Raw genomic sequence first — 17,647 nt, 5'->3', positions numbered from 1 at the left:
GAATTATTTGTCATTATCCAATACCAAAGTCCACACATTTCAGTAGTGACACCAAGTCAGACCCTGGAAATAATGTTGTAGACAAGAGAGCCAGCCTCCCTGAGCTCATTCCCTTGCTAGTTTTCCTGAATACCAAATCGAAGAGACAACATGTTGCACCTGATTTGGGGGCTGGAGCATACACACGTATGTATGCACACACACATGAACACACGTGTTCTATTTGGATTCTTAGAGCAGTGTTTGTTCCAGGAAGCCTGACTCTTCCTATGAGCCAGAATGATGTTCTCCAACCACCAGGGGTATGCCCAGGAGCCAGTGGCAGCCACAGTCCTGGGTGTTGACATTTTCCCCACCTGAGACACGTAAGAGAGCTGAGCATGTTCTTGATCCTGGGAAGTGGAATGGGGTCCCTGCATAGTCATTCCATCCCTACTCAAGAACGACAAGCCTCACCTCCCCAGTGACCCCCAGTTATATAAGCTTGTTATGTAAACTGAGAGAGGCCTTCCACCTCAGTCTGAGAACTCACTCCCTGACCTCAGAGATCAAAGAACTGGGCTGCTCTCAACTTTATTTAAAAGAGTACATAAAGAGACTTCTGCCTGGCCCCCAAGTGTACTTTCAGGTCACCGGGAGGCAGAAATGTTTTGGTGCCCTCATTTAAGTCTGTCAGTTACAGTTTATTTGCATGGAAAAAAGTCCAAATAGAGAGCTGTGCCCTCAACTCATGTCACCGTCTCTGATAGCTGCTCGTCTCACACTCTGCAACACTCTCCCAACCTGGAGTCACGGCCAATTATGACTATCACCCCTCAAAAATAAACCAGGTCATGTTTTCTTTAAAAGAAACAACAACAACAGAAAGGAACAAACAACAGCAACCAAAAAACACTTCTGTAGCCCAGACTCTTGGCACCAGGAAGAGACATGAATTCTTCAGCACTGGACAAAGATATGGCTCAAATACCAGCAGCAAATGAGGAAAGAGAGGAAAAGGAACTTCCGTTCACTAAGGGTGTATCAGGTGCTGGGCACTGTCCTAGGGCCTGACATGAATCTTCTGACCTAGTCTTCAAAGCAGCCCTCTAGACTAGGTAACATTATTATTATCACCCTTTCACAGATCAGGGAAGTGCAGCTCAGAGAGGTCCAGGTGGCTGCCTAAGGTAACACAGCAAAACAGGCAGAGCTATGAACTTGAATTCAGGTCTGCTAGCTTCTGTAACCACACTGTCCCCAGTGAGGGAAAAGCAAGGAGGGACGTTTCTCCATGTGGATCGTGCCAAAAGGAGAGGGTAAAATAGCGTGTATACAATGTCATACAGGTTGGTGCAAAAGTAATCACTTTTTTTTGCCATTACTTTCAATGGCAAAACTCTGATTACTTTTACCATTGAAAGTAATGGCAAAAACCGCAATTACTTCTGCATCAACCAAAATATTTCACTTTTCTACGCAGTCAGAGGCCTAAATTAAATGTTCCCTTTATACTTCTGACTTTGGGAACTTTCAAGAAAGCTCCAGGAAGCAGATCCCCTGCTCCGTCCCAAATATCGTTTTAATGCTCCTCGGTGCTGCTGTCAGATCGGTCACCTGACTCACCAGTTCCTTGGGCCTCATGTTATAAAGGATCCTCTCTGCGTTTTCACTGTCGTGCCTGCTTTCCATGATGGCCAAAAGCAACTTCGAGGCATTGTTCTAATTGGAGAAACAAAGGGAGAGGAAATGTAGAGGGGTTACTTGGGGGCCCTGCAACTGACATATGGGAGGCATCCTGGCTAAACAGATGAACATTTCACCCCACGAGGAAGCCCTGGGTCAAGTACATCAACAGCCATCTCTACCAGGCAGAAAACGTGTCCCTTCAGACCCCAGATAAGTGCGCAGAATCTGATTTGGGACAAAGAGGCACGTATTTATTAGGGTGGGTATGTTATGTCCTAATGTTAGCTAGTACAAATTCTAGCAGAAACTGGGAATTTACATGTCGGTGCTTATGGATACATTCTCACCCTCATGGTGACAGTGGTCGGGAAGAAGCTGCTACTACGTAGGCCCCTGCTGCCTTCAGGGCAGGTGTGGTGACAAACTGTGATTTGGCCTTGCAGGCCAGAGATGACAGGTAATAAAGGCAATTCTTCCCTGTCTTAAAACATTTCTATTAGCTCTCATAACCCCTAATATAATGAGTACATCTGACACTGTTAGGAAATGTGACCCAAAGGAACACTGTATGCAGGCCAAGCCATAATTTCCCATCACATCAAAAATACCCATGTTTGCACCCCACATCCTGTACTTCTTGGCTTGACTTCATTTGAGGCCCTGGGTCTATGACAATTTGTATGCTTCTTTATGTACATGACTTGAAAGTTGGCGGGGTGTTTTTTTTGGACAGTGGGAAAGGCCTTATATCTTCCCCTAGCTTAGGTCACAGCAGTTGAGTCAGGGTATTGTGCTGTCACAGGGCACATATTCCTATAATCATCCATAATAGATCACTGGATTAGTTGAAAAAGTCACTGAAATGCTGGCCAGGAGCAAATGAACTTCTGTTTATTTTGGACTTTCTGATAAATGGTAGGCAGGTACACAAGCTTGAATGATGTTCAAATTCATTCTAAAACACAATTTGTCAAAAGGAGTTAAAAATAGCAGGAAAAAGTCCATTTAAGCCATATACCCAAATCGACTATTAGTGTGAACTCTCAGTTCTAAACAGTAAAGAAAAAATAACTGCCATTCCCACAGGTTTCTGCGTTCACATCTTCCCTAATGACCTTTCCTATGGCATCCTTCATGGAATAAATACACCTCAGCCTTTCAGCCAAAACCCTGTAGTTCTAGGCTCTTTCATGATAATGATGAAGTGCTCGCTGCTGCGGATGGGCAGATAGAGGACAAATCTCAACATGCCCTGACATGGAGCAGTTAAAAAGGAAATGTGTCCAGAAAGGCTAACATGTTTTGAAATGTGCTTTAGAAACCTGAGGTTTGCAAGTTCAATTGTTAAAACTGAATCATGGGATTATCAGAGAAACTTTGGAACCCCTACATAGAAAGGAGGGTTTAATGGGTATACTTAAGAAGTCAACATCAGGAACAGTATATCAGTTTCTCAGCTTTCCAAAAGGCCAGCTTCGAAACGCTGCAGGCTTAGCACCTAGAAGTCACAATTTTCACTCTGTTAAGCTATTTGAGTAATAGGGAGTCTGAACATCGGCGGGGCTTTCACGTCAGTCACCTGCAATTCCACATTTGTACACAATTCAGAGAAACTCTACAGAGGCCTACAGGCACATTTTTGGTCTGTGTAATTTTCTTTATTTTAAACCAACATTATTAACCACCCTTCTGCTAAATCAGTGACAGAAGAGGAAAATGTATTCCTTTGATTAAGTAAAAATAGACGTTTGGGTTTTTTTTTTTTTTTTTTTTTTTTTTTTTTTGTCCTAGATAGGCTTAGTTATACTATTCTTCAACTGGCCCTTTTCCCTTGAATGGGGAAAAATCAGAAGCCATAGAGGGAATGGTGTTTCCTTCGTTTCCCTGTTTGTGACTTTCAGAACCAAGACGTTCAATACCTGATGCTGCTGGAATATGTTTCTCAGCTTTGAGCAGGGGAATCTTCATTCTGTGTGACCTAACAGTTAAGAAGCTCCTATCTTCTCATGAGACCCTTATGTGGAAGAGAAAGGATGAAGTTCTGCATCGTAGTCAAAACTAGCAACTTGGGCCATTCATTTAGTTTAAAAGAACTATCTGTAATATTTAGTCTCATGACTAATTGACCATGTGCATGTGCCAAGGCAAAACACAAAGTGACTATTTCCAAACAACTGTCTTTCGCATTTATTCCTACTTGCCTTCAGTTCTAACACAAGGTCCATCCTCTTCTTTCCCAAAGGATTGATATCATTGAGGATCAGGGCTGTGATGATGTCAATGCCATTGGATTCATGGGTGGCTATGCAGTTCTGAGCAAAGACACACACAGACATTTACACAAACACTGGTCATAAATCAGACGTCAAAGGCCAACAGGCTGAACTGCTATTTCAACACAATGCTTACCACTCCCAGTAATGTCTCTAGGGGAGAGCTGCAAATTTTCCGTGAGAAAGTGGTAAGAATAAAAGACAGATGAAAATCTCTAGTTTCAGAATTAACAGTAAACAGTAGGAAAGTCCCCATGCACTGTAACTGATAAATTGGTTGTGTCTAATCCAAATCATGCAGCACAGTCGGCTTTTGTTCTTAAAGGAAATTATGGTGTATGACTGATACTGGGTTCTGAACCCTTTTTCCCCTTTCAAGGTGTGTTCCATTCTCTCTTTTTGTATTTTGTACTTTAGCTTAAGGCTTAAGCTTGGAAAGCAAGTTTCCTGTTTAATGCACACAATATCAAAATTAATCATCTGCCCCCAGGTAACATCTCTGTTTGCAGCACAATCCACTTCGATCTGTTCCTTTCAACAGACCTCTATTTGGCAGAGAAGCAAACTTGAGGTAATAAGGAAATTCACTTCGATGTCAAATAAAGCCTTTCCCCGAGCCTGTTGTATTTTTTTGTTCCTTTTCATTTTAACTAGGACTACACCATCTGCTTCATGAGGGAACCGGGAGAAGAAAGTGCATCTCACAAAATGCTATCCTCACATTCACAGACAACTTGAGACCAGGTTTTTAATAGACAATGAGTTGTCTCTCATAAACCGTTCTCCTCTGAATGAAGGGCCTGGCTGCCCAAGTCACACAAGTCACCTTCCCTGGCTGCTGGGGTTAGCACTGACCATTGGAAGCCTTGGCCATTCCTCTCCAGCCAGGCTGACGCTGTAATTTGGGGTTAAAAATCATACTCATCCTAGCACCAATGCAAAAACTCACAAAATTCTTAAGATGGCATGTATAAGCAATGACTCTACTCAAGACAAGAAGTTATTGAGTTGTACTCTCAAAATATACTTCCGTGAGAGACCAAAGTCAAGACTCTTGTCTTTCTTTTCCCCGAATGTCCATGAAGTTTACATCTCAACTATAAATGTCCTTATATTACTTTCAAGCAGTCCCATGTACAGTAATTTTCTCCTCTCTAGCTAGGCTTAAACCCCCTTCAAGTAGCCACTCTTTGGAATCCCCTAGTATTTAAAACAGATCGCTATCTCTTGGTTCTCATTTCACTCTCACTTTATTGCCTACTCCTAGAAATCAAGTGATACAGTTGGACATTCGAACCAAATCAAATGAAGCCAAACATAGCCAAGCAAAGAGACCACGGATGCCCCTCCAATGCCCTTCATTAGGCAAGTTCTCAAGTGTGAAACACTATGGCTATTTCTCAACTGCTAGAAAATGGCCTCCAGTCCTCCCGACTCCCTAGGCCAAAAGGCACAGGCTTCATGATTTCTGAACAAGTCTCTGTCAACATTTCCAAAATGGGACACTTCTTCCCCCGCCCCATCCCAAAATAGAAATTTAATTACCTGGTTCTCATGGCAAGGTCCTTGACAGTATTCCGTCAGACTTTCCAGGGTTTGGTTGATAAGTGCCACGTTCTTTTCATTGATATACAAGCCCAGAAGTCCAAGGCCTCCAGTTGTGCTTCCACAAATACAGTCCAGAAACTGCAGGGTCTCACATACCAAATTGTAGTTGGTCTTATTATTTTGGCAACGGAGGAAGTTCTGCAATTGGGAAGTCCCCAGGTCCGGGGAGCAAAGGCAGAGGAAAGAGGGAAACGTCATTCATCCCGCCATATTGATGCCCTCTGAAAGGCTGGTAATTATACAGAGAGATGCTGCATGGGACAGCATGGAAGTCAGGTGTGCCCCGCACCACCATGACGGTAAACCCAGGGACTTGGTCTATGGCAGTGGCCCTCAACACTGCAGTCTTCTCTCCAAGGAGTCAGTATATGGAATGCAGTGCAGTTGACTCCGATAATCTTTCTGAGTCCTCATTTCTCCATTCACTTCTCACCCCTTCCTCACTCCTGCCCACTCCAGCTTCCATGAGGTGTTAAGTTCAGAGGGATCTGACACTTCCAAGGGCAGTGGTTTTGTTTAAAGATGACAGTGTGGTCTGAGTGCTGAATGCCCGGAGCCCTGCACTGGGGATGGTTCACCATAAAATGGGGGTGTGATGGGCTGGCTTACTCTCAGTGCCATGCGCAGGGAACCTGGATTACCTTGTTTGGCCATTTCCATTATTAAGGGAAGGAGTGAGAGTGAGTAAATATGTGTGTGTGTGTGTGTGTGTGCACGCGTGCGTGCCTGAGCAGGTATTCTCCAGGTGAACTCCAAATGTGAACAGGAGACACAGAAGGAGCAAGACACATCCTCAACAAAATTTAAAAAGCCACATTCAACCAACTTGGGAAATAGAGAATTGTAATGAGGAGATTTTTGTCAGAGACTTCAGTAATCTGTTCTTAAAAAGAAGCAAAAATTAACTGTGTATGTTCTTTCTCTCAGTTACAAAAGCGACACGCTTACTGTAAAAAAAGGGCAATACAAAAAAGATAAAATGGACATGATCTTTGCCTCAGTAATTTCCACTTCTATGAAGTATTCACTTATACTCACAAAGTATATATTGGATGTTCACTATAGTACTGTTTGTGACAGTGAAGAACTGGAAACAACCTAACTGCACATCAACAGAAGTAATTAAGTTGCAGTATGTCTGTATCATTCAATATTATAAATTAGAAACACTGAGTAGATCCATATGTGCCAATATGGAAAGATCTCTAGGACACACTGTCAAGTTTTTTTTAAAAAGGCATATAGATTAATATGTAACAAATGTTCCCATTCGAATATATAGAAAAAGGACTCGACGATACAGTCTAAACCAACAACCAGTTCTCTATGGATGAAAGGCAACTCTGAGAACTAAATACTTATTTTCATTTGAGTCTTTCTAATAAGAATATATCTACACATTCCCTGTATAATTAAAACATTTGTAAATGCACAGGTTAAGAGCTGGTAACCAAGTTCAATACTTGACTCATCGCCAAACTAACCACCTCTTTTCTCCCCGCTACAACTTAACCCAAATCCCTTTTGCTCCATAACAAGTTCAGGTCCAGGTGGGAGGTGGAGGGAGAACAGATGATTTGGGACTGTGTGGGCTGAGTGTTTTTCTAAGGGAAACCAGAGGAGGATTTCACAGCCATTTCTGCCTTGCTCTAGCTCCTCAGGGAAGATATTACCTGTTTGAGGGCTTGGCTCAGCCGCTCTCTGTGCAGGGGCGGTGGAGGAGTGTTTGGGACAACTCTGGAGAGGGCCTGGCTGCCCATGGCTGAAATTCACAGCAAGGCTCTCCTGGCCCATCTGTTACCACTCCCAATAAACTCCTCTCGCTCTTCAAGCACTCCTCATTCTCTGCCTGGCCTCCAGGCTCCCACCAGGCAATGCCCCCGCCTGTCGCTCTCAGAGCCTCCACCCCAAAAGACTCCTCTTCCTTCAGGATGTGGTCTAAAGTCACTTCTAGGAAGCTCTTCCAACCCCTGAGCCCCACTCCAGTGAGATGGGAGCACCACACATTGCCCCTCCCAGCTCTCCTCACCCCTGTGACGTGTGTCGAGAGGGGCCGATCAGCTTACCAAGGACCACGCTGACAGTGCTGGGTGCCCAACAGCTGGCACAGGGACTGGCGCCTACCACGTGCTTTGTCAACACTGGTTGAAATAATCTGAATTAAATAAAATGAATGGAGGGCAGAGGACCGGAAAGTCCTCAAGGCTAGCTGGGCCCACATGTTTGAAACTCCCCATATAGACAGTGGCTGCCCATTCCTGGAAGCCTATTCCACCTCTCAAGGCTTTCAGAGTGTTTGGATGGAATCTCTCTCTCCGTGACTGAGATCCATTTTCTCTAAGAGAAGAGAAGTCGCCTTCAGCATGCACCACCCTGCCTTGTTGAGGCTAGAGAAATCTTGCTCTTTTTGTGGTCTTCCTTGGAGGGCCTGGGACCAAGTTGAGATGGGTGGATTAAGGAAATGGAGGACTTCAAGTGTGTGCTTAGGCAGACTTTGGTGGAAAGAGATCAGGACCTGCATTCATTAACCCAGGGGAAGAGCAAAGCCAGCTTCTCGGGAGAGGGGCCCCAGACACACGCCAACTGACTGAAGAGCGGTTTCCCCATCACACTTTTGACCCCTATAAAAAAGGCTTGCTTAAAGCAGCAACTGCCTGTTTGGCAAAGTGAGACTTGGTGACTTTATCTCTTCTGAACATTTACCAACAGGAAAGTTAAGGTATAAATATGACAAGCAACTCCGGGCACAAGCCCAGAGGGTGCCGCTGCAAAAGGTTGGATTCCTTCTCCCTCTGCACTGACTGAGCTGCTTTGCACCAGGAAGCCGAACACTCTCTCCTTATGGGAATGCCTTCTCCTTCCCTCCGATCCACGAGGAAACCCTGGCCCAGTGACCCACCCTCTGTTCCAGGTTATTGCCACAGAATGGCACTCAGAGTGGCTGAGTCCTGCTTAAAATCACTCTTTGGAGAAGCAGATTTCTACACACAGTAATTTCATTGGAGCAAGTCACCACCTGAGAATCTGACTTTGCAGGAGTTTTTAAGGATGATTCTAACTTCCAACCTTGTGAACCACTGGTCCAGATCATGGGCTTCTAACTGGGCGCTGCAGAACCCTGGGGAGTCTCTACAGTTCCTCCCCGCCATCCCAGGGGTCTCGTAGGTGAGGGAGCGCTCTAGTTTCCAATCTGAACAGAGAAGCTTTGCTCTCCTCTGCTGTATTTAGTATATCTCTGCATAAGTTATTCAAACAAAGGATTCTGTGGCCCCTTGCAAAAAAGTTTAAAAACAGTGAATCCGATTATCTGTATGATACTTTCAAATACTATGCTGCTAGGTCTTTTTTTAAAAAAATGTTAGAAATGTTAAAATATACTATACACCCTAACATTCCATGGCACTCTTTCCCACAGAGCAATGCACTGGAGAACCAAGTTTTGGAAGGATTTCATTAAAAGGTACTTGTGTCCATGGGGTTCTCAGGGCATTGACTCAAAGGAGAATTCTGCAAAAAGCTAAGGTCTGAAGACTTAAACTGAAACTAAAACTCTGAAGACTTCCAAACAAGAAATGATGAACCTGTGCAATTAAAGCCTTAGTCCAATTTCACCGTGGAAGGAAGTGGGTGTGTGGGCGAAGGAGGGAAGGTCAGGGAGAGAAGGAAGGCAGAGCCAGCCTGTGCCACCAGAGCCAAGCTCGGGAACACTAGCAGTGCCCCTCCGCCACTCATGCAGGAATTCTACTCCAGGCAGTCTTGGGTTTCATAAGCTCAAAACTCAGCAGATGCCAGCTCCTCTGAGTGGCCTTCCGGGACCTGCACTGGGTTAGGTCCTCTCCTCTAAGGAAAGGTTGGTTCCACTCAGCTTGAGTGGCTACTATCTTAGACTCAGCTCTGTGAAAGGAGGGGTGAGGTCCTGTCACCATGGGTGTTGGGCACAGAGCAGGGATTCACTGATATTAATTAAATGACACACACATGCCTGGGCATCATTTCAACCTACTTCCCCTGTGGAGCCCAAGGCTGGCAGAGACCAGTGACACCTGCAAAGGGGGATAGTACAGGGCACTGATCACCATGCTCTGCCCAGAAACAGTCCCCAGCATTGAGGTGCTCCCATTCCCATCCACAGAGATGCCAAGCTGAGCTGCTCAGGCTTAGTCCTCTGTGGGTCACTCACTCCCCCTCTGCCTGTCTCCCCTGTTACTAGCAGTGGGGTATGGAAGTGGAAGTGTGGACAGTGTCAGGGACACAGTGGCCTTCAGATAGAGGTTACCATCTTACTGGCTGGTAACCAGACCAGTGAGATGGTAACCAGACCCTGAGCCTTTGGGACATAAGTGCTTTGCTCCACCCAACTGGACTGCACAGTCCTGGCAAGAAAATCTAGGGCTGAGGTGTTCTAAGCCCACAAGAGGAAAGTATGAGCAACTGACAAGAAAACCAAGGAAACTGACAGTTGAGATCCCACACTCAGATGGTGACAGGGATCAAGTAGGAAGCAACAGTGGCTGAAATGGGCCAGGCACCAAGGAAAAGCAAGAACCCAACCTCATCTGGAGTGGCCCCACTAGCATGCAAACCACATGGTACTGTGGGTCCAACCTGGCCAACAGTGGGGTTTGTGTGAAATTCCTTCACTTTCCAATATGGGTCAGAGCTGATCAGGTGATTACCTCAGATCTGATATGCTTTTTCAAATTTCAGGGTCTTCAATCTGATTGAAAATTCAAACAGCCAGAGAAATCAGGCAAGAAAAAGAAATAAAGGGTATTCAAATAGGAAAGGTGGAAGCCAAATTGTCTCTATTTGCAGACGACATGATAGTATATCTAGAAGACCCCATCCTCTCAGCCCAAAATCTCCTGAAACTGATAAGCAAATTCAGCAAAGTCTCAGGATACAAAATCAATGTGCAAAAATCACAAGCATTCCTCTACATCAATAACAGACTTAAAGAGAGCCAAATCAAGAACAAACTGCCATTCACAATTGCTACAAAGAGAATAAAATACCTAGGAATACATCTAACAAGGAACGTAAAGGACCTCTTCAAGGAGAACTACAAACCACTGCTCAACGAAATAAGGGAGGACACAAACAGATGGAGAGACATTCCATGTTCATGGTTAGGAAGAATCAATATCGTGAAAATGGCCATACTGCCCAAAGTAATTTACAGATTCAACGCTATCCCCATCAAGCTACCAATGACCTTCTTCACAGAACTGGAAAAAACTACCTTAAACTTCATATGGAACCAAAAGAGAGCCCGCATAGCCAAGTCAATTCTAAGTAAAAAGAACACAGCAGGAGGCATCACACTACCAGACTTCAAACTACACTACAAGGCTACAGTAATCAAAACAGCATGATACTGGTACCAAAACAGAGATATAGACCAATGGAACAGAACAGAGGCATCAGAGGCAACACAACATTATCTACAACTATACAATCTTGGATAAACCTGACAAAAACAAGCAAGGGGGAAAGGATTCCCTGTTTAATAAATGGTGTTGGGAAAACTGGCTAGCTATGTGCGGAAAGCAGAAACTGGACCCCTTCCTGACACCTTACACTAAAATTAACTTCAGATGGATTAAAGTCTTAAACATAAGACTTAACACCATAAAAACCCTAGAAGAAAATCTAGGCAAAACCATTCAGGACATAGGAGTAGCCAAGGACTTCATGACCAAAACACCAAAAGCATTGTCAACAAAAGCCAAAATAGACAAATGGGACCTAATTAAACTCCACAGCTTCTGCACAGCAAAAGAAACAGTCATTAGAGTGAATCGGCAACCAACAGAATGGGAAAAAATTTTCGCAGTTTACCCATCTGACAAAGGGCTGATATCCAGAATCTACAAAGAACTAAAACAGATTTACAAGAAAAAAACAAACAAGCCCATTCAAAAGTGGGAAAAGGATATGAACAGACACTTTACAAAAGAAGATATACATGAGGCCAACAAACATATGAAAAAATGCTCATCATCACTGGTCATTAGAGAAATGCAAATCAAAACTACATTGAGATACCATCTGGAGATGGTAAAAAATCTGGAGACAACAGATACTGGAGAGGATGTGGAGAAATAGGAACACTTTTACACTGTTGGTGGGAGTGTAAATTAGTTCAACCATTGTGGAAGACAGTGTGGCGATTCCTCAAGGACCTAGAAATAGAAATTCCATTTGACCCAGCAATCCCATTACTGGGTATATATCCAAAGGATTATAAATCGTTCTACTATAAGGACACATGCACACGAATGTTCACTGCAGCACTGTTTACAATAGCAAAGACCTGGAATCAACCCAAATGCCCATCAATGATAGACTTGACTGGGAAAATGTGGCACATATACACCATGGAATATTATGCAGCCATCAAAAACAATGAGTTCATGTCCTTTATAGGGACATGGATGAAGCTGGAGAACATCATTCTCAGAAAACTGACACAAGAACAGAAAATGAAACACTGCATGTTCTCACTCATAGGCGGGTGTTGAACAATGAGAACACATGGACACAGGGAGGGTAGCACTACACACTGGGGTCTGTTGGGGGGAATAGGGGAGGGACAGCGAGAGGTGGGGAGCTGGGGATAGATAGCATGGGGAGAAATGCCAGATATAGGTGAAGGGGTGGAAGGCAGCAAATCACACTGCCACGTGTGTACCTATGCAACTATCTTGCATGTTCTTCACATGTACCCCAAAACCTAAAATGCAATTAAAAAATAAAGAAAGAAAGAAAATTCAAACAACTGTGGAAGGTATTAACACTCAGATTTCTCTCAGTTCCATTTCACTGTTCGCCTTACTGATTAACAATTTAGTTTCTTAGCTAACCCAGGCGTAGATTCTGTGGCAGGTTTTAAGTGAGAGCAGTTCACTGTGGCAGTACCAACTGTCTAGCCATAGTTGAGGTGTGACAGGCATCAAGTCACCTGGTGGGAAAGGTCAGCCAGGTGATAATTAAAGGCTGTGACTTCCCCTGGCCAGAATCCAACTACACAAAACTACCACGGCTGACTGGTGTGTCTTAGGAGGAAACATTTCATCATAAAGAAGGTGTTCAGATGCACTTTTCTTGTTCACCCTCACACCATTCAGGCAAAGAGGGGGTGGTTTTCCTGGGTCTAAGAGTTGGCAACAAACCCAGGCAAAAGCCAGGGACCCAGCACTCCAGCACATTTTTCTTGGGCAGTAAGGGGCCTCTGCAGATCCAGACCCCGTTTGAAAGAAAGTAGTAGATCTCCACATTCCATTCTTGGCTCTTCCTAAATCACCTCTGCTGCTGGGAAACTTTGCAAGGGAGATAATACACCCTCTGTCTCTTAGCATTTGGCTAACAACAGGAGCTCTAGTGTAAGACTGCCTGTATTCCAGTCCTAGTTCTGCACTCCCTGTGTCCTCTGCCCTCAGTTTCCTCATCAATAAATTAGAATCATATAAGGAACTCTTAGCATCCAGGATATTATAAGTGCCTAACAAACCTTGGCCACTGTTATACAAAAACAACAATAAAATGAACAAAGGATTTCTGGAATAATGAGTTCAGCAAAGACTTCTGAGTACCACTTTCTGTAAAACACTGAAAGGCAACCATTTCCTTCATTCAACCAACAAATACTTAAAGAGAAATTTCTACGTCTCCAGTTTTGGAAATCTAAAATATTTAATTATCTAACCATCCATCCATCCCATTTTTACCTGAGCACCTCGATGTGTCTAACGCTGACAGGCTACAACACACACACAAACAGGCACATACAGACACTTAACAAATATATATGGGGTCTGCACCTATGCTTGTGCATAAGATGTGATCTCTGGCTCTGTGGAGACAGCAGGGAAGACAGACAAGGAGACACATCAGTTGTCCAGATTTTCGCATCAGAGAACTTTGCTAATCTGGCCAGGAGTGATGGCTCACCCCTGTAATCCCAGAACTTTGGGAGGCCAAGGTTGAGGGATGACTTGAGGTCAGGAGTTCAAGACCAGCCTGGCCAACAGGTATCCTGAAATACAAAAATTAGCCATGGTAGTGCATTCCTGTAATCCCAGCTACTCTGGAGGCTGAGGCAGGAAAATTGCTTGAACCCAAGAGGTGGAGGTTAGAGTAAGTGAGATCACGCCATTGACTCCAGCCTGGGTTACTCAGTGAGATTCCATCTCAAAAAAAAAAAAGAAAGAAAGAAAGAAAGAAAGAAAGAAAGAAAGAAAAGAACCACACTGGATCCTTGGCTCAGTCTGGCCCAAGTTGAGAGGGACTGAAGCACAGGAGGAAGGCAGGCCTTGGTGGCCCTGCTCCCTCCATGCCCCCGCCCCAGGCCCTCACCTGCAGGTCTCTGTTGTGGTTTTCGCACAGGAGCTGCAGGAAGCGGAGGATGGGCTGCATGATGGTGATGACCGCGCTCATCTCCAGGTCATCCTTGGTTTTGTCGGCAGTGGCCTGGGTGCCCTCCCCAGACTGGTAGTGGTCATCGGGGTCAGCCTCCCTCCTGAAGGTGGTGAAGGCTTTCCTGGTGGCAGCAGAGGCCTCCAGCAGCTGATCCCGGACCTCTTCTGTTATCTGTGTCGTGGGCTCTTTAGCTAGAAAGCAAGGGTAGGACATGAAAGGCTGCAGAGTCCTCAGGATACCTGTTCGCCACTCCAGAGGTGACACTCAGAAACCTATGTTCCTGTATCTCCTAGAGATCTTCAAAGTTGGTAAAATACTCCAAGAAGTCGACCTGCTCTCAAGTCCTCAGACATGATTAAAACTGAGCCAAGCCCTGCCACCTTACTTGTGATTCTACCATTTTATCTATGGGTGCAGTGTGTTTTAGAGGAAAAGCCTTAGTACAGGTTCTGTCAACCTCACAAATCTAAGGCTCTGGGCCTCAGCTTCTTCAACTATAAAATGGAAGAGCATCTATGATACTATCTCAAGTAAGTTCTTCAGAAGCTCAACATAATGCTAATCACAATTGTTGTTGTAATGATGACTGGTCCTTTTGTAACTGTCGAAGCACAATGACTAGGCACTTTGTGTGTGTTATTTTATCTCGCCCTCGGAATAACCCTGTGAGGTAACCATGGTATTACAGTTAACAGCAATGACTCTGCAGCCGGATGAGCTGGGTTCAAATGCTGGCTCTACTGCCTTCTAGCTGCATGTCCCTAATGATTTAATTACCATCTCTGTGCCTCAGTCCCCTCATTTGTAAAATGGGGATAAATTAATTTTATCTATCTTGCAGAGTTGACATGAGTTTGAAATGAGTGGAATTGTAAAGAACTCTGAACAGTCCAGCACAGTGGCTCATGCCTATAAATAAACTCAGCTACTCCAGAGCATCACTTGAGGCCAGAAGTTTGAGACAGGCTTGGGCAACCTAGTGAGACTCCATCACTACAAAAAAAACTTTTTTTTCAACATTAGCCAATGTGGTGGCGCACACTTGCAGTCCCAGCTACTCAGGAGGCTGAGGTGGGAGGATCATTTGAGCCCAGGAGTTTGAGGCTGCAGTGAGTGATGATCACACCACTGCACTCCAGCCTGGGCAACAAAGTGAGATAGAGCAAGATTCCGTTTTTAAGAAAGAATGTTGAATACTGCCTGATTCCTAGTAAACACTTAGTAAAAGGTAATCATTCTTCTTTTTCTTCTCTTTAGCTCCATTCTAGACCGGCTGTTTTCAACCCGGGGTGATTTTGTCCCTAACCCACCCAGGGGACAACTGGCAATGTCTAGAGACATTCTGGGAGTAGGGGTATGCCACTGGCATCTACTGGGTAGAGGCCGTGTATGCTGCTAAATATCTTACAGTGCCCAAGACAGCCCCAGAACAAAACATTCTCCAATGTCACTTGTGCTGTGGTTAGGAAACCCAGATCTAAATTTGAAATGTGAGGCTCAGAGTGCTGAACTTTCTCAAGACCAACTGACTCCAACACTTGTGGGTATACCCACTCCTCAGTATGAATTCTCTTCTTGTGAGACACTGGATAAAAAGCTTTATGAACTTTCCAATACCTTAGGAAACAAAAGAATATTATCTGACAAAGGACTGACACACAGTTCATATTTCCCTCAACTTTCTCTAACATTAAATAGAAATCACAGGAAAAGAATATTCATGAATTCCTTGCCAATAAAACCCTAACCTTGACCAAGAGAAACATTCTTTATTAAACAGGAATATCTTTCTGAGCAGCAGGGCTTCAGCTCAGGTCACTGAGGAAGAATTACATCATAACCAGGCTGGCTTTTCTTCTGAAAGCTCTCATCAGAAGGCATTTTGGAGCCTAGAAGTAATGATAACAATGAAGGAAAACAAGGACTCCTCTGTTGTTCACAGTCCAGCTGACTGAAGACTGAGGAACATTTACCTTTTTTCCGTGATGGCGCATCCCGGTCTACCTCATCGTCTTTCTTTTTATTTCCCAAGTCACTGGTGTTCACTGTCACTGTTGCTTTGATTTCTTGCTGGGCCACCTTCATCCGGTCATAAAACACCTTAAAGAATCTCTCTGACTTCTTATCTTCTGTCAATCGGCAGAAAAAGGAGTGCTGCAAAGGAAAATCCATAGATTGTCAACACTGTAACTGACCCGAAACTGCACCCCACTCATGACACCAAAAACCTAACGAGGATCACAGCCAGCTGCAAAACCTCAAGCATGATCTAAGTTTAAATCAATATTAAGGACCACTCCACACACTGTAGTTCTCTGGTTCAAAGGCCTGAGGTTTTCAACACAGAGCCTTTAAAACAAATTGTGGTGGCTGGAACAGACACACAGGCTTTGGGAACATGCTCAAGTGTGGTGGGCAGACTGTTGCCAACTAAGAACAACTCCCTTCCACCCTTGCACACATGCAAAACAACACTGTTAATAATGAAACCTGACTTTTTTGGGGGGGATTACTGCAGGGCCAATCATTTGTTGAAGGGCTTCTATGAACTCTTCCCCTGGGCAGAGCCTTCAGAAAAATATACACATGAATAATATGTGCTGTCTGTGCTCATTAACAGGTTAGGATGACATGTCCATAAATCAGACTAAATTATGCTCAGGAAGCTACACAATTATATTATAGATGCTCAGAGCTGGAGAGGGTGACACAATGCTGTAGTGATTCCAAAATCTTCACAAAAAAGGTGATCTTCAAATCGGGCCTCAAAGGGCAGGTAAGAGTGGTTAAATAAAGAAGCTCAAATGAACAGGTAGCTCTCCTCCTGGATACACATTTGTTTTTGGACCCACTACAAGCAATAGTATACACAGTTGATGTAAAAACACAATATGGTGTCTCAACTTCATTTATGAGTATTCGCTTTTCACCCCTTTGCAAACACCACACTGTTGTAAATTATTTACATAAAAATACAATACGGTCATTTCCAGAGAAATAAAACAAAGCTCCAAACAATATATTTGCTTCTCCCAGTGAATCTCCTGCCAATTTCAAATCCTTCCATTTGGAAAGATGGCACTTCCCTGCAGAAGGCAGTCCTAGGCTTTCAATCCCAGAAAGAATTTAAATCTTATCACCTTCTTGAAGGCCCCATAACTCATGAACCTCTCGCCCATGCACACCCCAATGCCCGATCCAGCAGCGCCCTAAGGAACCACCACATTTCCATCGTCGACCGGTACCTTCAGCCACTGTGACTCTTCTGGCCATTGACTCACACATTTTGTGGACAAACACCTGTCCTGTCTGCCCAAAATGCACTTCTTAGTCATGCTCCTTCTCCTCCCTCTAACTGTTCTTCTTTACCTCTGGTTGTTTCTTACAGCACATGTCACATCCTTCCTGCCTGTGCTCCCTGGTTCGTTTTCCCTCTAGCCACTGCCAAATGCCAGGACACAAGTCACCACCTCCTCTATGCTTAGCCTTGTCATCGTGTTTGTCAGTGAGGCCTTCGCGACTCCCACTCTGGAACCAAACTAACTCCATTGCCCTTTACTGCCCTTTTTTTCTTTTAGATTTCCTGCTCTTTCACCCCTCCATCCACTCATCCATCTATCTACCTACTCATCCATCCACCCATCTTCCTACCCATCCATCCAGCCACCCACCTACCC

General features: G+C 44.3%; 1 protein-coding gene across 1 annotated transcript in view; it reads right to left on the bottom strand.

Annotated features, from left to right (window-relative positions):
- The window catches only part of ITPR1 (inositol 1,4,5-trisphosphate receptor type 1), a 354,215-nt gene that overhangs the window by 66,416 nt on the left and 270,152 nt on the right, over positions 1 to 17,647 (bottom strand). Inside the window, exons 45-49 of the mRNA XM_054245889.2 lie at positions 15,944 to 16,124; positions 13,908 to 14,161; positions 5,487 to 5,687; positions 3,870 to 3,980; positions 1,606 to 1,701 (exon numbers count right to left, since the gene is read on the bottom strand). Of these exons, the coding sequence (XP_054101864.2) occupies positions 1,606 to 1,701; positions 3,870 to 3,980; positions 5,487 to 5,687; positions 13,908 to 14,161; positions 15,944 to 16,124 (843 nt within the window). The remainder of the gene's footprint in view (positions 1 to 1,605; positions 1,702 to 3,869; positions 3,981 to 5,486; positions 5,688 to 13,907; positions 14,162 to 15,943; positions 16,125 to 17,647) is intronic.

This window comes from Callithrix jacchus, chromosome 15 (genome assembly GCF_049354715.1).
Source record: "Callithrix jacchus isolate 240 chromosome 15, calJac240_pri, whole genome shotgun sequence".
In the NCBI taxonomy this organism is placed as follows: domain Eukaryota; kingdom Metazoa; phylum Chordata; class Mammalia; order Primates; family Cebidae; genus Callithrix; species Callithrix jacchus.
The sequence above is the reverse complement of the archived record's forward strand: the minus strand, read 5'-3'. Positions and strand labels throughout refer to the sequence as shown.